Raw genomic sequence first — 22,602 nt, forward strand, 5'->3', positions numbered from 1 at the left:
TAAAGTGGCAGAGAAAGGACGGACAGTTTTGGTGTGTAAGATTCAAGATTCCTTGCTTCCGAATTCTTGAATTCAGAGAGGAGGCCGTGGCCATAATGAAAAGGTGTATTGTGTATCCCTGGACGGTATTGATATTGATATTGATGTTGATGTTGATGTTGATGTTGATGTTGATACCGTATCCAACGCTGCTGCATGCAAAAGGGCATCTCTCTTCTTTCTCAATTTATGCACTCATTTTTTCTCCTTTCCAAGTAGAACATTGTCCCCCGATGTACTAGTTTATTATAGTTGTGAATTATACAATTCACAGATCCTAAAAATCCCCAACATCCCCAACATCTCACTAGATAACCCCACGACAATCCCCCTTCTCACCCCACACCGAGTTCTAAATATAAGAGCAAAAGGAAAAAGAAAAAGAAAAAAAAAACTTGTTGACCATTTCTAGTTGTCTCTTCTTTTATCTCCAAATGTATCAATCAAAGAATTCGCCAACAAGAAAAGAAAAATATAAAAATAAAGTCTAAACAGAGCCATTTTCCCGAACCATGTTCTTGGGGGAAAAGAAAGCTCGGTATTGCTTGACAACTTCTGCCTCCCTCGCCCTCTCAAACATAAGTATGGGATATGCCGCCTCATCATTGTCAAAGACAGGCAGGCTGCACAATAATGATGAGAAGAGGATTTTATGATGGGGACGGGGAGGTTAACTTGTCCGCAACTTTGCTAGCGGAGGTACATGTACATGGACGTGGGGATCTTCTTACCCCTTGGGGAGGGAGGAGAAAGCGGTGAGTGGTAAACACTTTTTGCCTCTTTGCTCTGTTTGCTGACTCGGTATTCATCGATTTGATTATTCGAACCTTTCCACCCCACGTAACTATAACGGCTTATTGTTCTCACATACCGTGGATATTGTGTGATAGCTGGATATTTACGAGTAAGACTCACTACATATGTCCTTTTATTGATTCTTTTTCTTTGATGAATGCAATTTTGGCACTTGTGAAAAAAGGAGTAAATAAAAATACTCCTTGGCTCGCCGCATCGCGCCGCATCGCACCGCAGAGGTTGTTCTTCTTGCCTTCTAGAACGGCAGTTTAAAGTGTGGCGGGCGCGGATATTTTTATATTCTGGTACTGATGATATCGGAACCAATGTTACCCGCGTATGAGATTTCGGCACGCAACTTCCATCTCCAGTATCCTTCTTGGGTGCCTCGGTACTGTCCGTCTGTGTTGTTTGAGTATTGATCTGATCATAGTCGACTGACTGCATTCCCCAGCAATGGGCAGTTTTGGTGTGAATTATTTTGGGGCATACGTCTGGGGGTGGGGTCAGATCACCAGCCAGTCGGGACAGTTGTGCCGTGGTTTTTTTTTCTTTTTTCTTTTTTCTTTTTCTTTTCATTTTAGCGCTGTATGTATTCCGTAACCATACATACCGTGTATTGAAAGATTTCGTATTCGGTTCTTTTTTTTGCCCGGCGCCGGTGGCGGCTCCGCAAACATCGCAACCCTCTGGTTCTTCCGCAGTTGCAGTGGACAGATGCATCGCTGCTCCTGCCGTCGGCAACTCCGAGATACGGCAAGAATCATAATCATCATCCTTGGGGTTCGCCTTGCACGCAAATTCAAAACTTGAACCTTGATTCTTTTCTTGGATGGGCGCTAATCCAGATGGCCAAAAATATAGTAATTAGAAGTACAGTACGACTTGCCATTCGCGAGAGCAGTCAAGGGATAAGAAGAGAGGTAAAAGGGAAGGAGGAGGATAAGAGCGTTTTCAAGCACCACCCACTTCCTATACTCTCTTATCTCTCTATCTTCCCCATTTTCTCCGCATTCATCCCCAGAATGACGTGCATAAAAACAAAAAGAAAAGAATTAAACATCAAGCGCGATATGAACAAGAAAAAGAACTCCGCCGAGCGAGAGATCAGAGCTCATACCAATGATATTGGCTTCTGGAAGCACGAGGTCTTGTCTGCCTCTCCAGGATTGAACTGACCTTTGTCGCTTTTACGGCGTTTTCAAACCTTCTTCGCCCATGTGGGTGGAGCAGTGAGTTTATCTCGTCTTCGTAGTCGTCGTCGTCGTCGTCCTCGCCTGGGTTTGGAAGATGACGATGGAAGAAAAGAGGGAAGCCTGGGGAACAAGATAAAGGATGAGTGCGGTTGCTGCTCACACACCTTCTCCGCGGGGCCCCGGCGGTGGATGGAACCATGACGAAATGTCAGGCGTCCTTCAAAAATTTCCCCAAAACCGCCGGCTGAAATAGATTACGTCGATACGACCATACATGCACTGTCTTGTCTTGTCGGCATCCGGGGTGAAGATAAGCGCGATCACGACAGAGGCCAACCCCCAATGTTCATTGCCACTGGGGCATTTCATCAACAATGTGTATTCTGTAATGAATATGTGGAAATGGACTAAGTTACCCCGGGCGCCCCCCATCCCCGGGGTCGCTGGTGAACAACACAAATAACCGCCCCAACAAATCTGACATGGCATACATCCTAGGAGTAATGAAAAGAAAAAAAAAAGAAGAATAGAACAGCGATATTCCTCGATCCACCCAATAACTACAGGACAACAAGAACCCACGTCTGCGGGTTGGGAGGGGGAACCCGGTTCATCGTGATCGTGATGACCGGGAACTCACCCCACCAACAACCGCGGATATCCTGGCTGCTCTGCTCCAATTCTGGAAATTTGAAAAATCGGAGCGCGGGACTTTCTTCCCGCCTCGTCGTCTACTTCTTCTTCCATATGCCAGCCATTCCTGGATCGCTTGTTGGTTGATGGCAGTTAGATCGGGTTTACTCGGACCCCACGCGATCCATCCCACCGCCGCATACGCCCGCATACGCCCGCATACATTCACAGGAGTACATGCATACACCCGCGCGCAACCTCCTGCCTGGCTGGCTCAGGGTCTGCGTTGCTATTCCACTCAGGGCTTTCCTCCCAACCTCACGAGAGTTCTTCTCAAAGGAGTCTGCCATTGAAATATTACTGTGTATGATTGGGGTCCTCGGTCCTCGACTCCTTGGTCCTGTGCTAGGGTGCAGGGCGTGGGGAAAAATACACAACTACGTGGCAACCTTTGCTCCACCTACACTTTGGGGCGTCTTTTGCGCCCTGGGGATGGTGCCTTCTTTGGTATGATAGATATATTTATACTGTTGTCTTCGTTTATCTGTTTCTCCTTCGTTGGCTTCACCAACCTGCAACGCGACCATTGATTGCATGGCTGCTACTGCTTGAGTGTCGTCACGTTGCACAAGGTGTGTTTCCCCACGTTTAAACTATGATATCCCTGTGCGGGATGAGGAAGCCTCGCAATCAAACCTGGCTGGAACGGTGATACACTTTTGTACCCCTCTGGTTGCCCTCAGAGGGAAGGGGGGAAACCTATGAGACACCTCCTGTGTGGAACTATGTGCACGTTTCTCCGCACCCGAACAGTGGCTTCCCCCTGTACTCTCCGTTCAAGCAACACGATGGGGGATCGTCATATTCTCTGGCTCTCCTGTTCAGTTTTGATGGAGCAGCCCGTGGATTGTCTGCATGCCTGAATCGAACCTGAACCTGAACCATCAACGGCCGCGCCTACCACCGCCCAGCACGCGCCAGCCCAGATCAACACAATAGAACTTTGTTCGGTTGCGAAAACTCCGAAATCCTTGTACCACAGCACCGGTATTTTGGATACAACGATGGCAACTGTCAAATTTTGATCTTGGATCAGATCAACCCAACCACTGGGCCTGGGGGTTGATGTTTTTGCAACGGAAGCTGAATTTTTCCTTCAGGGCGCGGGTCGGAGCAGCTACGTTTCCCAATTCTCAGGAGATTGGAAAAGGAATGATATGGACAGGGAGCCCCTCGGTTGATTTGAGTCGGTGCTCCAAAGTCTATTATTCCCCAAATTCCCTATCCACCTTGACAAATCCTGCGGATATGATTTCTTCCCGCAACAACAGGCGGTTTCGTCTACATCATGCCTGACAATGGGTATGTACTGTACATTTGCAGCCCCTATTTTTGAGAGCTTTACACCCCGAAACACATGCACACCCAAAGCTATGGCTTGGACAGTCAGTCATTGGGTGAAGGTATAAGCCAGCGCTGAAAGAGCGGAGCGAATACATTTGAGCCCGTGAGTTTGAAGGAGCAGGATCCCTAAGGGAGGGGATGGTGATATGTTGTTCGCGTCAGGTGCCTTAGCTTGCCCCAAGGTTCGCGTTCCAAGGACAAGCTAGCTAGCAAATTAGCAATGGCAATTGCAGTTTTAAGCTATATCAGGATTTATGAAATATCAAAGTTCCGAGAAGAATTTCCGCACTCATTCCCAAGATACACACATCTCCAATGCTGGCTGTAAGACGAGCCTCTGACTCCAGGCTCCTCCTCCCTCTTCCTTGTTCATTGGACCGGATCTTTTAGCCATGTGCGGTGTAGCCCACACAAGGGTGAGTAGTAAATAAGTAGGTAGGTAGGTAGGTAGCTGTGCAAAAGGGGGCCAATATATGTCCAGAACTAGCATATCGATTCAATCCTCCATTGAACGCCCGATAGCATTCGGAACCGAACCAGCTCCTCGCCGTGCCGGTTCCTGGAGCATTTAAGCCTAACTAGCAGCTACCTACTTGCCTATCCACCACCACCGCTCCCGGCTCTCACCACTGCCCAATTTCCCCGTTTGAGCGGGCTTCTCCCCTTATTTTTCTTTTTTTTTTTTTTTTTTTGTGGGGTTGAAATGAAGTGAAATAAATCTAGTAGAAGACACACCAGGACCTTTCGTATGTATGCAATATGTATGGAGAGTTACAGCACATGTAATTAATAAAACCACGCCGAAAATTGCCGAGGAATACATATATATAAATATGTACTGCACATGTGTGTGGGGTGGAAATTATGCCACAAGGCAATTTCCCCCCTCCTCCCCATAAATAAAATAAAAATACCTCACTGGAACGTAACGTGCCTGACTAGCCCAGCCCCTTGGTAATTTTTCGCAGGGGTTTTTCTAAAAAAAAAAAAAAAAAAAAATTCCTTTTTTTCTTTTTTCTTTTCTTTTTCTTTTTCTTTTTTCTTTTTTGTATGAGGGATTTCTGAAGGGTTTTTTTTGGTTGCTTTGTTCCGGAAGGGGCAAGCCTGCACACGAGCGATGAAAATAGTTGAACTAGGGCAAAGTGAGTGCAAGTACACACCCCCTTCCAGGATTTTAAATCCATTTAACTACATCAACTTCTTCTTCTTCTTCTTCTTCTTAACTAGTCTATTCAGCAGTTCCATACATCTCTTTCAACTATTTTACAACTCTCAGTGTATTGGGTTTTTCAACACGACGTGGATGCTCGTACTAGCAGTTACTAGCACATGCTCATGCTGCATAACATTCTGAATGCAATAACCAGTTAAAATAATAACTAACTAGTATCAAATATACCTCCCTACAATTCCCCCCCCCCCCCCCCCGCCCTGCGCCCGGGCCTGAGAGCTTGTTTCAGGATTAAGCATTGGTCCCCGTTTGTTTGCTTGAGACCACCCTCGTTCAGTAATTATTTTCCTCCAGTACGCAGTTAGTTAGGAACAACAACGACAACAACGGACAACAACGGCGACGACGACAACGGCAACACCGAACGTCATCTGTGCTACATACACATACGCGACGACGTGCATGCACGGGACCGTACAATGCACGTGTAGGGAGAGGGTTAGGTTTTGCCGGGTGTTTGAACCAGCGAGGCCATGTGCGAATGCAATGCTGTCCCACCCATCTATCCCCCATTCATTCACCATTCACCATTCCGCGAAAAAAAAAACTTCCTGGGAGCCCCGAGGCTCCGTGCGTTCTGTCATCCGCATTGTCACCAGGCTGATAGGCTGGCTGATAGGCCGGCTGTTTGTTTCCAGCAACATGAGGATTGTAGTAGATAAGATTCTCGGGATAGAGTTAAGGTTGACTTGCCCCTCGATGCCTAGAGACGGACACGGACAACGGACACGGACTGACTCGTTACAAAGCCATTTTCATCTCCTTGGAGAAAGGTTCCGGAGCCACTTTTTGTTTCTCGCGTGATTTAGTAGCTTGTGCTCTGTTTTTGTGGCGGTGAGGAACAATGGAGGAAAACAAGAAAAAAAAAGAAATAACAGGAAAGATAATCCAGACAGGACAGACGACCTTATCATCATTAACTACTAGTATTAACAGCACCAGACACCAATTATATAAATATTGTAAGTTACCGGTACCAGTGTCCAAGGACCAAAACATGTGCTTGGACAATTTGGGCGTATGACATAATTCTACCACCTACAGAGGAAGAGAAGTTGTCTGTGTGTGGTGGAATGAGTCAACATCAAAAATACCACGAGTTCTTTGCTCGCCTTGATCAACTTCTTTCTGGTAAACTGCGGACGCACTACCATGGTTCTTTATGACTTGGGTTTGGAATCTTCGTCGAATGAATCCATCCCAGCAGAGAGCCAGCCATTATCTGGGGGAGATTTCCCCATGGCGAAATGACATACTGCTTCTTTTTCCCCCCACTCTTCTTTTCGTTTCATTTCTTTTCATTTCTATATTGTACTGTAACTACTTCAAGTCCTGTGCTACATCGGGGAAAAGGGAAAAGGGAAAACGAAGACGATCTTCTTGGCTGCCTGGCCAAGAAAATGCTTGTTTTTTTTTGTTGTTGTTGTTGGGAGGCTCTTTCGTGAAGTAAGGAGAGAGGGAAAAAATAGTTCCTCGCTATTCTCTCTCTCTCCCTCTCTCTCTCTTTTTTTTTAAAAAAAAAATTCTTCCCAGATGGATATGTATAGAAACGAGGCAGGGAAACAAGCCTTGTTGAGACTCGAGAGTGAGCTGTCAACTTTCTCCATTGCCCCATCCCCCCATCCCCCCATTCCTGCATGCTCCCGTTCCGACAACGATATGATGTGATGGCCACCTGGTGTCCCTCATCTTCACAAAAAAAAATAAAATAAAAATAAAACGGTGGATTCTTCTGTTCCGCCTCGAACAAAATTCATACTACGACCTTCTCCAGATGTTGTTTCCCCCTTTCCTTCCCTTCCAAAAGAGGAGTCGTGTGTCATTTACTGCATCGAGAGGCCTGTGCGCTGATTTGAGTGCTTGCTGGATGTATGTAATATATGCGTTTATATGTATATATATATATATAAGAGTTTACGATTCCCGGGCACAAGGAGAATAATGACACCGTAAAAAGAAAAAGGAAAGAAGAAAGTTATAAAAATGAAACGGAGTGCGACGAAAATTAACCAGAATGAAAGAAACGACAAGTTGATGTTTGGATATCGTAACTGCAAATAAACAGGAGGGAACAAGTGGCTACAGAGTTGAGGATCCCCCTTCCCCCCAGGTAGAAAGGAGAGAAGGGAAATTGAGAAACCAATAAAATAGCTGACGACGGTGAAATACGCTGGGGTAGAGCAGATAGCAAAGTTCTTTTTAAAAAGGAAAACGGTTTAAATAAAATGGTAAAAAAAACCCCGTGTAAATAAAGAATTAAAACAAACCCATCTGGCAAAATCCGAACCCGAATCGAGCAATCAAAGCCAATGATTTTGGAGGTAAAAAAAACCCCCCCAGCAAAGAAAGGATCCTTTTTCTTTTTCTTTTTCTTTTTCTTTTTTTTTTTTTTTTCTCATTGCGTGCCCTGTAGCATGGAGATGGCCTGTTCACGAAGCTTGAACTTCTGAATCTTCCCGCTTGCCGTCTTGGGGAACCCGGACGCATCGTTCATGAGGAAGACGTATTTCGGTACTGTATGTACGGGGAACGGCCGGGTTAGCTGAATTTGTATTTTCTTTAATTTAATTTGTTTCTGGATTTTTTTTTCCTCCTTTTTTTTATGGATCCTCACTCCTGCTGCTGCTGCTGGTTTTGTGGAATGTGGTGGTCTCTTTTTCTGTCTTGTATTCTTGAGTCTTTTTCCCCCCTCATTCTGCTTTGCCCAAGGGTTTGGAGGGAGGCTTAAGGCTTGGGGGTAGGAGGAAAAAATAAATAATTTGGCTTGCTCAATAATGAATTTTTCTGAGCGGGTAATGGACTCTCGTAATGCAATTGGGAAAATGAAAAGGGCATGTAAACGATATGTCATGGCTTAGCGTAAGTTTGAACCCAAGGGAGCAGACACGAAGGGAACGTGCGGTGTGAGGGGTAATGACTGGGTCTGGCTGGCTGGGAGCATTCGCCAAGCATGACAAAACGTGGGGGAGGGACAGCAGCATCTCAATTGATTTGCATGACGAGCCGTAATCGTCAACGCTTGAGGAGATGGACATGGAAATGATGGGCTAGGTGCTTTTGCCTTCTTTGGAAGACGGGAGGGAGGAGAGTGGCTCTGGTAGGATTGTCTTGCTTGAGATATTCAAACAAGCCTCTTGACCAAATGAGAGAGTCAGGCGGCACTATACGATGCGACACTCCGAGAACTCAAGGACGAGTAAGGAAAAATAAAAATAAAAATCAATATGGCACTTCGGGGGACCAGAAGGAAGGCACGAGATATGCGATCATTACTTGAGGGATGTTCTTCCGAGGCAAATGGTGAATTGCGATGCCCTTGGTCAAAACACGCACGAATCGCGGCTGAGGATTTCCCGTATTGACAAAATAATGGCAAATCCGCAAATCCTCGTCCAGCATACGGTGAGCGTGACACAGCTGGGCGGGGAAACGGACAGAAGCATTTCATACGCGTGGGGAAATGGCTCATAATGATAGCGATTGGGTTTTGGATGGAGCTATGACCCCGCCGTGTGGAGCGCACCGTGCATCGAAAAACAGGGCAGAGAAAAACAAGCACGACAAGCAACGGATGATCTGAGAATTGGCATCTTGGCACATCTTGGAGCGGCTGGCAAAGACAGCACACGTTGAGACCAGGCAATGACATCGCACCTCGTGGCTCGATTTCCATCCTTTGGCGATAAAGGGGCGTCGTGTAGAGCCAATATAAAGCCAATATTATTTTTAAATACTCGAGGCCAGATTCAATGCAACCACAGTTCACAATTGAACTGCACCCTCCACGCAGGCGTAGCAGCAGGTAGGACAACATCTAAGGAGAGTAGTACAAACAGCGAATGGACAAGAGGAAAAGGAAGAAAACTTACCTAGATGATGACTTAATTTCTTTCTAACCCAGTCTTTCACTTCATCCGCGGTGAGCTTCTGCTCTGCTTCTTCTCGTTGTATCACAAATGCAGCCACGACTTCGCCGTACCGGTCATCTGGTACCCCGACTACGGAAACGCTGGATACGCTAGGATGGGCAAAGAGGCAGTTTTCAATTTCTAAAGGATGAATATTTTCACCTCCACGAATAATCAAATCTTTGATCCTGCCTGTGATCGAGATATATCCATCTGGCGACATTGTGGCTTCGTCACCAGTCTACGCTCAAAAGAGGCATTAGTTAAGTGTTAGGCAGTTGGGAGATATCCCATGACTGTTATTAGACTCACATGCATCCATACTTTGCCCTCCTCATCTTTCACCATCACCTCCGCCGTACGTTCTGGAGCGCCCCAGTATTCCTTCATGACCAGATAGCCGCTTACGACAAGTTCGCCCTTGGTTTCGACCGGAAGAGTTTTCGTTCCATCACGGGGGTCCACCACTTTCGCCTCCACATGAGGCATGAGCCGGCCTACACTGGAGATTCGTTTTTCAATGGGGTCGTCCGTTGTTGTCATCGCTGAAACAGGACTAGTTTCCGTCATGCCATAGCAGATGGTCAGTTCCGTCAGATTAAGCGTCTTGTGAAGCTTTTTCATGAGCTCTGCTGGGATGCTACTGCCAGCTGCAATCCCAGTTCGTAGGTATTGGAATCCTTCATACGGCACCTTTCCCTCCTCCAAGAGATCTAGCTCTTCCACGAACATTGTCGGGACCCCATAAAGCGCCGTGCATCTCTCATTCTGGACTGCTTTGAGCGTGGCAATGGCATTGAAGGATTCTGCAGGGAACACGATGGCTGAGCCGTGAGTTGCAGTTGCCATATATCCTAAAATACTCCCGAAACAATGGAACAGGGGTGGTGGGCAGCAGACGATGTCATTCGGAGTGAGCAGCATACGATCCCCGATTTGAACACCATTATTTAGAATTGATCGGTGAGTTAGGCAGGCAGCTTTGGGCATCGAAGTGGTACCCGATGTAAATTGAATGTTCACGACGTCATGTGGTGAAAGCCCTTGTGGTGCGATGGGAAGCATATCCTGTATGAGATCCGACGATAGAGAAGCAAACGGTGTGGTGCATTTAAAGGATGTGGTGTCGACACGGCCATCGTCATTGTTAACGAGAATTATTTTCTTTAGAGAAGGGACGGCTTGAGACTCGAGTTTTGAGCTGAGGAGGTCGGGAACTATTTGATGGAGAAGAGAGAGAGTAGGACGCGGCTCTCGTCTTGGTAGGTTTACCTCTGTGCTCATAATCAAATGGGAAGCTTCTAGATGGCCGAGCGCAGAAACCACTTGGTTCGCATTGAACGATGGATTCAACGGGACCTAGCAACGTTTCGCATCATGTTAGTGTGATCAGAAAACGAGGGGAAAGAGGGAAAAGGAGAAAAGAAGACATGATGTCTTGTCTGGATAGGATTCTTCCTACCAGCACGGCTCCCAGCTTGAACAATGCATATGTAACCTATCCGTTAAACCCGGTGAGCACTTATGGACGTGTACCGTATACCAAGAGCTTCGATAGCTATATCATACAATTGCAAATTCAATACTATTTCCCAACGAAACAGCCACTCGATCGCCTTTCGGAAGCCCGCCTGCAGCTAACCCACGAGCCAGCGCATTACTCTTACGGTCTAATTCATCATATGTTAACCGCTGCGCCTGATGGGTCGATATGACACTAAAATAGATTCAATCAGCATATTATGATGCGCGCGGGGATTGTAAGGACACAAACGCGGTCTTGTCACCGTATTTGGACACAATGTTTGCGAAATGATCTCCGATGGTTTGTTCAAACAATGGGGGCTAATAATGTATAGAAAGGCAAGCCGATAAAAGAGCCAGTTGCGATATTAGCACTGTTAAAAGTATTATTAAGAAACATCAACCGTAGAAAGAAAAAAAGGGGGGGAGGGGGGAGCGCACTGGGTGTAAAGCAATGGAGCAGAACGCTCTAGCAGCTGAATAGCCATACTAACCTCTGAAGGTCCCCTAGCATGGCTCGTTGTCAGGAGAGATCGCCTTTGCACTTGATGCACCCGAAGACTGGAGCCTCCAATTCTTAGCCATGTTATTCTCGGCCTTGCCTTGCAAGGAAGCCGCCAAACCAGAGACCCGCGCATCTTTTTATAGATATGAAGTGGAAGTCTATGTCCGTATTTTATACATGAATGTCATATAATATTACACCCCAACGTGAGTGTCTGAGTAGGTGTTCTCTCCAGCTTCAGTAAAAATGCGGGGGAAAAGGCACTGTGCTGAGGCTTGTAGCTCCGTCAGCAGGAGTAAGTAACAGGAGACTTTTGGCCGATCTCTGGGAGGGATGACATTCCAGGGGCGTAAGAAGAATGGGAATTCCGATAATTCGAATGAGAGTGTGTGGTGAGCAGCAATCGCCTGTCGTGAAGGAGTATGATTCTTCACCGCTAGCGGTTGGCGGTTGGCGGCTAGGCTTGCAAGCTCATGTATGTAGGCATGTTGTTATCGTTGTGTCGCCGGTTTTCATACCTCGGTTGGTAAGCTTGTTTTCCTGGTCTTTCCCCACAGTCCCGCGAGCAGCTTTGGTTATTACTCTTCGGGGGCGTTGGGTAACTTTATTGGGGGAGGGAGAAGCGCAGACGCATTGGGGACAAGGTTTGGTGGTTTGTTAATCGCCGTCAGGGCAAGAAACTTAACTAATACTTTTCTCCGCATGTTTTCGCTTGTTCATCCGACGTTATATATGAGATTGCCTGTGCTGCGCCGTGCTGCCATTAAGTAAAAATAAGACTACATAGAATGATATCTGTCGAGTTAGGTGAATGCCCGAAGATACACCGACACCCTTCATCCCGAGCCCTTAGAATAATATTGACTACTAGCCGAGAGACCTCCATCCATCCACTTATCTGGACAACTTTTCCTCCGCAGGGACACAATCAACAAGAAGATCCAATTAATAAAGCCGAAGTATCTGGAAAACCCACAAGTACACTCTCTACTAATACATTCATAAATAATATCTCGGTCATACCTTCTCCCAGCGTCGTTCCCACTCAGTCCACATCCCATATATATCCTCACTTTCTGGTCTCAGGTTCCAATTTCGATAGGGGTTGTCGCGTGGTATGGCTGGTACCGGATGCGGTACGTTCTGAGGTATCGTTTTATCCTTGTCTTTGCAAGACTGTGACCTGCAGAGGCACTGCTTTTGTTTGCTTCTCCAGTACTGTTTGCCGTAGTCGACGGTAATCTCCTCGAACGCCTTGATGTCCCTCCGCGTCTCCATCATCATGTAAATTCGTTTTCCGATCGTGCGGGAAACGAAGTCGACAGACGGGTCACAGGAGTGATTCACGAATCGAGCCCAATTGCCATATCGCTTGGGACAGATGATTGCCCTCACGGTTCCATAATTCGTCTTGGCTTTGAGCTGTAGGGAATACACCGTATCGTACTCCCACTCGTCCTTGAATAGAATTTCTCCCATATAGGCGCCTAACATGGTATTCTTGGGGAAGTTGGTGAGAGTTCGCACTCCAGTGCCTCGACCATCTGCGGTTTCAATCAGCTCGAGAAACAAGGCGGCATATCGTGGATATATGCAATCACAGGGTTTTTCTGATGAACACACGTCGCACTTCCCATCTGCGGGCCTGCGTAAGGTTGGGTCGACGCCTCCGCATTTCCAATGTATTTTGTAATTCCCTATGTTCTTTTGATAATGACTTTCGAAACGTGGTCGTTTTAGATACTGGCATTTGAGGTTGACCACAACCTCATGCGGATGCAGTGTCCCTACACTCCTCCCTCCCGTCTGTATAGGGTGCGGGATAGGGCCGTCATGGGGAAGCAATGCTTTGGTGTCTAGGCGCCTTGTCTGAGCAAATGCCAGGATACTAACAAAATTCTCCTTCAGAAGGTTTTCGAACGAGTCCCACACCAGTGCTGGCTCGTTCAAAAGAGCTGCCCTGAATGCCATTGAACGTGCGCATATTGAAAACACCTCTGGGTCTCTTTTAAAACATTCCCACGCATGAGTCAGGCGTCTCTTTGCTGTCTTGAGTATTTCGGGTGTCCCCGACCTCTGGCACCTCTTGGTACCCTGATGAGATGCAGTTCTCACAGATTTCCGCCGCTTTCTTCCGACCATATTGCCCTTGGCCTCCATGACCAAACCCAGTGCTTTCACAGCATATTTCTGACTCAGCATGTCCTTCTCTCTCGTTTTGTCCGTCAGTACTTCCCGGCTCGAACGAGTGAACCGGGCACTCAGCAATTGGACTTGGGCACACATATTGATCTGGCGGTACAATGCCTGCAGCAAGATTTCTGCTCTGGCCTTCGCTCGGTAGCTTGGATGTGCATTCTCTGCAATAGAATTAAAGTTATCTGTTCGCGATAGTGGACCGTCGTTTGCTATTTTTGCTGGCGAGGCTGTCTTTGTCTCGATATGATTGATTCTATCTGCCGAGTGTTTCTGACTCGTTGATCCAATAGGAGCCATCTTCTTCTTCAACATGCGGGGCTGATTCTATTTATATTGTGGGGGGTGATATCACTTATCAAATAGTGCTTCTGAGCGCTTCGAACTTGGGCGGTTTCGGAGAAGAACCATGATGATGTATCGGGGTGCTTTATCTCTCTCTGCGGTGAACCACTCTCTCTTATGTATGTACTACTGTTTCCCAATTCTTAGCCAGGATAGTGGCAATCAGGATTACTGAAACGGGGTAAACAAGAACGGCTTTGTCAAAACCATTTGGGGGCGTGCAAAACACACCATCACGGGTTCGAAGGTGTCAATGGCTGAAGGCAATTGTCTACATAAAGGAAGGATCAAAAGAAGCCCTGGAACCACCTGTGCGAAACAGAAGTGCCCGGATTGTTTTTCTTAACCCAGCTAACCTGGGGTACTTCCATATCGATGATGATATCTACCAGCTTAGTAGGGTACCAGAATGTCTTATCGTTGAAATTGTCTGGAAACAGAAATATTATATCTTCTATATCTTGGAACAAGTTGTTAACCTTCTTTGTTGTTCGATGGGTTTGAGTTCTTGTTTTCTAGATACAAAGAAAGTCATTCAGGAGATCCTCCCCCTGTATGAACATTTGCTTTCAATTTATTGGCCTATAGATATTTAAGCAAAAATTCGAACATGTCAAAGGGTACAACAAGCTGCTTGCTTATGGGCATGGTAAACACTTAGTACTCGTAGTAACTCAATAAATAGCATTGCTGAGTTAGCTAGCTACCGCAGATCGGTGATGCTTGGCAAAAATCCCAACAAGCCAAGACCATTCCCCCCTCACCCCTCTGCAAACAACCCCAAAGCAAGCCAGGCCAACGCACACTGCGCAACAAACGGACAATACCCCCATGAGGAAGATAAAGCATACGCCTATTGGCTTTTATTAAGTCCCCCAAATCGCTGACCGCCCTGCCGCTGGGACCTCAGGGTTTGGCTCGAGTGTTGACCTGGCCTTGAACCTCCCCCGCACACTTCGGCCGCGGCAGAAGCAACCCGCCAACTACCTCTCCACCAGCAGCAAACCCTAGTCACTCCGGAGTGACGTTCCGAAAGTATCACCGCCTCAGCTACTGGGTAGAATGCCAGTGGCCGAGATGATGACCTCTTACGATATTCCTGAAGATGCGATCGAGAACTTTATATCTTTCACAAATGCCTCGCGCGAGAAGGCTATAGCTTTTCTCGAAGTAGGTACAAAGGATTTTAGGACTGCTGTCCCAACGTTTCGTTGGCTTTTGCTTGCGATGTTTCGTTTATGTTACTCCCCCAAACGGGCGTTTTATTTTGTATGGACAATCGTCGCTAACAGTATACGGCCCATGTCATTGCTTGATAATTCTAGGCCAATAATCGCGATTCCAACAGAGCTATCAATGCCTACTTCGAAAACCCTGACAGTGTTCAACCCGAAGTGAGCAACCTGCATATATGCTGCGATCTTTGGAACTTGTACTTGAATCAAACCTAATTCGCTGACCTGATGCTCTGATTTAGCCTTCCGTGTCCTGGCCTATGCCACCTTCTAGTCAAAATGAAGGATATGGGTATAAGAATCAAAACGCACCTTGTGAGTTCATATGATTGCTTTTTCCAAAAGATGAGCTACGTGCTCCTAGTAAGGTGATGATAAGCACATACTGATGTACGTTGCTAGCATTTAGAATCGATTCCGATCCCGTTCACCCCGTTGGATATGGAACGGCTCCATCACGACCCCCGTCGAGAATAGGCTCTTACGAACACACTGAGGAAGCTAAAGTAGGCCAGCCGATCGAAGGTCCGGCGAATAAGCCTGGTGGTAAGTTGTCGAGGAGCTCATTGTTGGCCCGAATTTGATCAAGGTTATCTAACCACAGTTTCAGTGGGAGCGAGTCCAAGTCAGCATATGTCTCTTGCAGAGCAGGAGGAGCACGAATTGCAAAGGGCAGTGGCACTGTCTCTGAATGCGGAGCTCGGTGGAAATGGCGACATTTCCATCGATGATGGCAGTCAGGAGACCGGTGTTATCAGCACAAATCAGACGAAGCTGGCGCCGGCAACCCGGAATCATTATGACGAAACTGCATGGGCTTTAACACTGCTCGAGCCCGCGACCCGAGAAGTATGTATCCATCCAGATCCGGAGGAACGGAAGAGGGTCAATGGCGAGCCTGTTTTTCTTCGCCCCTCAGAAGAGGCAGATTACCTAGCGGGTTTTCTTACAATTATCCATGCAATCCCACTAGCAAGGGAAGCTCTGCTCCTTAGGGACAATGTCATTGATGACTATGGCAGTGACTCGCAGTGGTGGAATGGACAACCTATTGACCTTCCTAGCTTAGTGACATTCGCCGACGATGGCTATATGGACGATAGTGTGCACGATGACGTTCTAGTTGAAGTACAGAGACTTATGGCTTTTTTGGATGGCACACATCGCGCTTTTGGAAGTATCGATGCCCTTGCCAATCTTAAATCTATTCAGAGCTGGAGTACTGAATACAATGTTGGCCAATTTTTGGAATCGTGGCAAAGGTCTGCCGTTGCAGCCACGCCAGATAACCAGCTAGCTACTATATTCTCATCATTAGCCTATAAACGACCGTTTTCTGTGGATGAAGAACCAATTGATAAAGAATTTTTGGCATTGGAACTCCCCGTTCACTCGGATCTCGTGGAAACGCTGTACGATGCTATCGATGTTTCCATGTGGCAAGATTCACCGGATTCAGAACTTGACGATATATGGATAGATCGTATCGGTGAAGTGTTTTCCCTACGGCTGAACTCTACGGACCCGCAGAAATCCGTTGATGTTAAGATCCCTGCTGTGTGGTATCCAGACAGGTATATGGAGGCGTGCAGGGACATCTCGCGCAATATTCGCAAACGTAGAATCGAAACCAGCCTGGAGATCGATAAGCTACAGCATTTAATGCAGCGGTTTTCGACACCAAAGATTGGTCATTCGACCTCCCAGATCAAGAATACCTTTGATTTGGCAGTTAATGCGTTACAAGTTGCCTCGCGGAACCACCTCGTAAACGGGTCTCTTGAGGATCCAGATGTGGAAGAACGGACCATCGTGTCGCATGAAGCGGTTATGGACCTCGCTAATGAGTTAAAAGCTCTCACTGAAAAAATCGATCAGAAGCTAAAATGTGAGGAATATTCCCACTTTTTTCTAAACCTGTTAGCCGCTTTACTAATACAATTAAATAGCTCTGGAGGAGCGAAAATCCCAAGCCCTGGAGTCGTTGAGACGGTGTTCGAAGGAGCTTACCACCGCATCTAATGACCCAGCTAAGCCACCGCATAGAAAGTACACATTGCGGGGAGTTTGCACCCATCCTCATGTCACATACGTATTAAGACGACGCGAAAATAACGTCGAAAATAACGTCGAGATGACTGAGGGGCCCATCTCCGTAAGCTCAGCCCATGATGAGTGGCAGTGGTGGCGAATCAGCTTCTCCGTTGATGACGCCAAAGCTCGACATGCGGAAGCCACACAGACTCCAGCGGTACCTTCATTACATCAAAATTCAGGTATCGCCCAGCAACAAAGGAATCCAAGGGTTCCTTTACCTGCCAACATGGATGTCGCCGGCTATACTGTACGGCCCGTCAGAGAAATAGAAGTCCTCCGCGCCGCTAAGGAAGAGGCCCGTTCTGTGCTACTTGTATATGCGAATGAGAATGCGGTCAATTTCAAGGAGGGTCCGCTTCCGCCGCCATTACAGGTGTGAACTTTTTGAGTTTTATTTTAACCCCGTATGTTGTATATGTTTTAAAATTGTCTTCCTGACACCAAAATTTTACAGGAATTTGTCGACGCGGACAACAAAATCTTCGAAAGTGAAAGACAAGAAGTTTCTCAAAAGCTTCAAGAACAAGCCGAAGAAGAAGTTGCAAAAGTTAGCGAAAGTTCATGGCCTGATCTTGAACCGCTGGGCGGCGGGGCCGAGGAGACTTCGAGTATTCACGGACAAACATCCAGGAAAGTTGCAGAGCCGCAACACGTACCCACATTATCCTCACCATTAACATCAAGAGAGGGACCCGCTGGAACCAAACAAGCAGGTCGAAATAATTCTACTGGAAATAGCCGTCACAAGGAACAGAGATCTTGGGATGATCAAATCCCCGCTAGCCTCCGCACAGAAAGTGCTGCGCTCAGCGCCAGCACGACAAATGTGTTCGACTATGAAGTTTCATCATTCCCGGACACGCCGCCTAGTGAGATGGAGGACAAGGAGCCGGAGATGCAGGAAAGAGGGGTTGGCAGTGGGGGAAGCGCGATTTTAGGGCATGGTAGTGTGAGTGGAAGCGGTCGGGTGAGGTGCTCGACACAACCTTCTGGTTCTATGGAGAATATTCGAGAGGAGGTTGGTGATGATGGTGAGGGTGGCAGTAGTCGCTGTGAGCATGGTCCTGAGAAGATCGAAGTGGAGTTCAATATGCCCCCTAGCCATACTGCCTGAGTGTGAGTGAGGATGGGGGGATGGGGGATCAAACGGCCATCTGGATTGGGCAGCTGATAATGACCTTTGAAAATATCGAGATGAGCTGACATGGAGACGTAGAGAAAAAGAGAAGAAGCCATTTTCCCATCTTTTTGAAAAAAATTTTTGCCCCGATCTCAACTTTATGATGATATTATTGACCTTATGAGCAGACGCTATGTCGCATCACATCGCATGTGAATTGTTCATATTCATAGATCTACTCTAGCATAGTTATTATTATGTCGAAGGAGAGCATTACTTTCGGATTTCTAACGTCGTTAAGCAGTTGTCGAAGCATTCTTCGTCGTCACTTGCCTGTCGTGCACCTTTTTAAAGAATCTATTGAGCAGCCCCTGCCAAGTCTTAAGGGGCATTTGACCTGACTGAGATGTTTGTTTTGTTTGTCAATGACGATGTCCTCTCCGCAGTCTGTAATCTCACATATTGTTTTGTCACATACAACAAAAGGCACAAATATCAAATTACACACAACTGCCCAAAGCGTATCAAATCGGTTATTTTCTGCCTAGTATATCAATTTTTATTTCCAATTACACGACATTTACCGAAGAGGAATGGACGCCAGATAAACCTTTACCTCCTTCCAAAGCTCCCATCTCATGTTTGTTTCCCTCATCCGACAAAAAATCACGAAACCAGAAGAACGAGCCCAGAAACTCAATAAACAGAAAAATACGCAAATCTGGAATCAATGGATGGATGATCTACCTTAACCAACTTCTCCTAAATCCTCAAAAATAACCCAGTCAACACATGACGAGCGACCTCTCCAGACAGCATCTGGGACAACAACGAGGAATCATAACAAGCTTGAATGGAATGATAACCTCGACACTCTCTATCCCCCTTTGCCTATAGAACACAATTCGGATTCACATCCACCGCCGCATTCATGGCGAAACCAACATCTACATCTACGCCCACATCCATGCCTACGTCGGTGGAAACGGCAGCAGACACCATCGAGCTGTTAGAGTCGCGGTTACGCAGGATCGAATACCTGTTGTCGGGCGAGTCGAGCTGGACAGGGGAGCCACGGCGGCTAACAACAGCGACGGGTGTTGGCGACGGTGAGAAGCCGGCGATGACGCGGCTGGCCAAGCTGGAGTATGAGTTGAAGGCGCTGGCGAATAAAGTACCGGCTGTGAGGGATGTTTTGGCACTCTGTATGTATCCGCTGGGCACCACTTGCTCCATATTTCGCTTTTTATATCTTCTGCATCTTTTCTATAGCAAGACCTTTTGTTTTTATCCTAGTCCGCTACAAAGCCGCCGCAGCTAATCTCTCTACAGACTCCCGCTTCCCAGACCTCTTCCAATCAATCCACCCCATCACCACTACCACCACCACCTCTTCGTCTTCGTCTTCCTCACCCCAACCCCCAGCGATCCCCAGCACGCTCTCCCAGCAAGCCCTAACTTCCATAATCCTCTCCTACGCCTCTGCCTTTCCCGAAACCGCCTCCCGCCTCACCTCCCTCAAGGACCTACCCATCCCGCCCGCGTCCCTGTCGGCATCACTGATAGAGCTACAGCCACGTCTGGATCGACTGGTAGCGGTGCAGGAACAGCAGGCAGCAGAGATAGCGGAGCTGCGAGCGCGTAGTGCGCTGGTGGCGAAGCGGTGGGTGGAAGTTGGGGTTTTGGGCGGTAGTGAGGTTTGGGCGGAGTGGGAGGGGAGGATTGAGAAGGTGGAGAGGGCGGTTAGGAGATTGGAGGGGAGGAGGGAGGAATAAAATGGGGTCTGTGTAGCCTGTCGGGGTCCGGGGAAGGGTATAGATAGTTCTTGGATGGTTATTTGCTTTCTCTATCTTTCTCGTTTGCTTTGTTGCTTGTTATAGGTTATGGAGTTGGGCGGTAGTTTATATGTAGCATTTCTTTCTTTTTTCCCTTTTTCTTTGTTTTTTTTTTTTTTTTTTTACATATATCTTAATCTTATTGTTATTGTAGATTATTACTCCAGGGTCCCTCGAATGGTGGACCTATGAATCTCTCTGGACGGTTTATTCATTCAGTTATTTATCCTAGACATCACAGGGCGGTGTCTGCTTTTCTTTTCTTTCTTTCTTTTCTTTGCGCCGTTTTTCCCGCTGCCTCCTTTCTTTTATTTGATTTTGTTTTTTCAAACAACGAAAAAAAAAAAAAAAAAAAAAAAAAAGGAGAGAGAGAGAGAGAGATGAGGCACATTCCCCTTCGGTCGCGGCGGGCAACAGGTGCATTCGTATCGAATGGAGAACTCGGTATGATTCACGGCGTATCCTGCCTCCAACGTTCAGACAGCGCCTGGATCATCTGAAGAGCAGAGCCGCAAGGGTGTCTTTTCGGGATATTTATCAAACTTGACATACAGACGGCCAAATTGCTGGGCCCTCATTCCCAGAGCCATCGACCAGAGGGGGAAGCGGCAGATGATATATTAACGTCGCACTTACAAGCTATTATCCCCAATGGAAGGGTAGGCAGCGAGTAGGTGATATTAATCTGCATCCAGAGGAAACGCTCCGAACGGTCCTCATGGCATGGCTTCTGGGTGTAACTTGCGCGCCCTGTGCCGAGTTGGCTTTGTGATGAAGGGACGAAGGAATGGTCTGAACCAGCCGGGCTATGATAACAACGTCTGGTGAGCAGAGGATCAAGTCCTCCATATCTGTTTCTTCCTTTCTCTCCCCCCCGCCCCCGCCTTTCACCAACTTAGCTATATAACTAATCCTCGGTTCCCATCCTTTCTTTTGTCTCTCAAGGCCTTCTTCTAGTTACCCAAGACTTTGTGTCAGGGCATCCATCAAGGATCTCCCTTGCAGTTTGCAGCTGATGAATTCAGCAGGTCCATGTCCTGTCCCAATACAATAGTAGAACCACATGATTGCCTGTTGAACAGCCTTCTCCAATTCTCCACAGTTGAAGTGATCTCGGTCAAGTTTTCAGAGCGACACAAAAACAGTTTTGTGCACTCCAAGTAAACTTCCCTAGTTTTTGAACTCCTGGTCAGCTTTATCGAGCCGATATACTACATGCAACATGTGGCAACTACCATGAAAACCCTGTGGCTGCCCGAACATTCGTCCACGTTTCAACCTTCCCTCCCCACCGGGTTCAGGCAGGAGGCGCAGTTCTCTAAAATGCAAGGCAGCTATTCATTCAAAGAGGTCCAGCTCCTCCTGACGCGTATTAGCAGTGAAGGTGAGATGGAGGTTAGTGGGTATATTTTAGACGGGGCAAAGGCTTGATGATGACTTTTGATTGAGCCGGATCCACTTTTTCCAAAACGGGCCCCCCCCTGGGACGTGGCGGAGATGATCTGGACGGAGGTTAATCTGTACATGGGGTGAAATTGACTTTTGGAAGCCCAAGGTCAGGAACGAGAAGGTTGAAAAGAAAAAAAGAACAGCAAAGGTAAGGAAAAAGAATGAAAGGGCTCGCTCGTTGAATTCAAAAGTCACCCGCCTAGGAGATGTCATACATACTGTGCTAGCCTTGGTTAGTTACACATCCATGGACACGGGCATGGACATGGACATGTGCAAGTAACTAGTGGTTATATGAAGGTGGATTTGCCTGTGTTTGAACATGTGTTTCTATGGTGTTCAGCCAAGGCCCCCAAATAACTCATACATGTTCCATACAGTGAGCTATCTTCTTTGATCATATAAAAAAGATAACTTTTCTGTAATATTACATACAATGACTGTATCAGTCTCTCTCTGAATGTGTATTTAATAATTATCACTTCACTACTGTATTCTTCTTTCTCTGCTCTTGTATTGATTTCTATTCTTAACTATTCTTATTCTTATTCATCTACTTTGAAATTCTTGCATCTCTGTATAAGTAAGAAAGATTGATAATGATCTCTGCTGCTGATACTGCTGTTGAAGCAGCTACTGTATAAAAGCAGTTATAATATAATTTTATTGTAAAGATGATAGTACAGAGAGAGAATATACTGAGAATCAGCAGACAAAGCAGATCAAAAAATATATAGATAATATATACAGAGAAGTAGAATGAATGAATGATAATATATAGATTTATTTTATTTCTATTTCTTTTTTATTTCTGTGTATGAAAAGAGATGAAATTTGATAAACTAATTTCTCACTGCTGTTCAATCTTTACTATCTATATAATAGAAATAATATAATAAAAAGAAGTTTTCAGATGATTAGATTATCTCTGAGTAGAAGATAATCTGATTTTTTAGTAAAAGAATTCTTAATTATTCATTCAGAGAAAATCATTTCAAAAAAAAGTGTATAAATACTAAAAAAGAAGAGATTGTACAGATAATAGAAGAGAATCTGATTAAATAATATTAAATAATTTTTATTAATCTGT

The 22,602-nt window shown here is 46.4% G+C and overlaps 5 protein-coding genes across 5 annotated transcripts; 2 read left to right on the forward strand and 3 right to left on the reverse strand.

Annotated features, from left to right (window-relative positions):
• Positions 1-1,129: 1,129 nt before the first annotated feature.
• On the reverse strand, positions 1,130-3,013 carry HCBG_08972 (uncharacterized protein; the record flags this gene model as incomplete). Its single annotated transcript, XM_045436021.1, has 6 exons — positions 1,130-1,236; positions 1,448-1,673; positions 2,014-2,150; positions 2,297-2,385; positions 2,671-2,790; positions 2,877-3,013. The coding sequence occupies 6 exons, from the start codon at positions 3,011-3,013 to the stop codon at positions 1,130-1,132; spliced, it is 816 nt and encodes a 271-aa protein (XP_045283343.1).
• A 5,782-nt stretch (positions 3,014-8,795) lies between these two features.
• On the reverse strand, positions 8,796-11,244 carry HCBG_08973 (AMP dependent synthetase and ligase; the record flags this gene model as incomplete). The annotated part of the gene is made up of 6 exons (XM_045436022.1): positions 8,796-8,908; positions 9,168-9,447; positions 9,519-10,565; positions 10,669-10,704; positions 10,776-10,923; positions 11,225-11,244. The coding sequence occupies 6 exons, from the start codon at positions 11,242-11,244 to the stop codon at positions 8,796-8,798; spliced, it is 1,644 nt and encodes a 547-aa protein (XP_045283344.1).
• Positions 11,245-11,951: 707 nt separating this feature from the next.
• HCBG_08974 (SET domain-containing protein) lies at positions 11,952-13,731 on the reverse strand (the record flags this gene model as incomplete). The annotated part of the gene is made up of 2 exons (XM_045436023.1): positions 11,952-12,014; positions 12,259-13,731. 2 exons carry the CDS (start codon positions 13,729-13,731, stop codon positions 11,952-11,954), a joined length of 1,536 nt encoding a protein of 511 aa, XP_045283345.1.
• An 818-nt stretch (positions 13,732-14,549) lies between these two features.
• On the forward strand, positions 14,550-18,222 carry HCBG_08975 (ubiquitin interaction domain-containing protein; the record flags this gene model as incomplete). The annotated part of the gene is made up of 7 exons (XM_045436024.1): positions 14,550-14,946; positions 15,102-15,170; positions 15,254-15,326; positions 15,414-15,557; positions 15,622-16,899; positions 16,961-17,481; positions 17,563-18,222. 7 exons carry the CDS (start codon positions 14,857-14,859, stop codon positions 18,220-18,222), a joined length of 2,835 nt encoding a protein of 944 aa, XP_045283346.1.
• Positions 18,223-19,159: 937 nt separating this feature from the next.
• HCBG_08976 (uncharacterized protein) lies at positions 19,160-21,494 on the forward strand (the record flags this gene model as incomplete). Its single annotated transcript, XM_045436025.1, has 6 exons — positions 19,160-19,433; positions 19,501-19,925; positions 20,218-20,268; positions 20,618-20,722; positions 21,021-21,207; positions 21,238-21,494. 6 exons carry the CDS (start codon positions 19,160-19,162, stop codon positions 21,492-21,494), a joined length of 1,299 nt encoding a protein of 432 aa, XP_045283347.1.
• Between the last annotated feature and the right edge of the window lie 1,108 nt (positions 21,495-22,602).

The sequence above is a fragment of the Histoplasma capsulatum genome (genome assembly GCF_000150115.1).
Source record: "Histoplasma capsulatum G186AR genomic scaffold supercont2.19, whole genome shotgun sequence".
Classification (NCBI taxonomy): Eukaryota; Fungi; Ascomycota; class Eurotiomycetes; order Onygenales; family Ajellomycetaceae; genus Histoplasma; species Histoplasma capsulatum.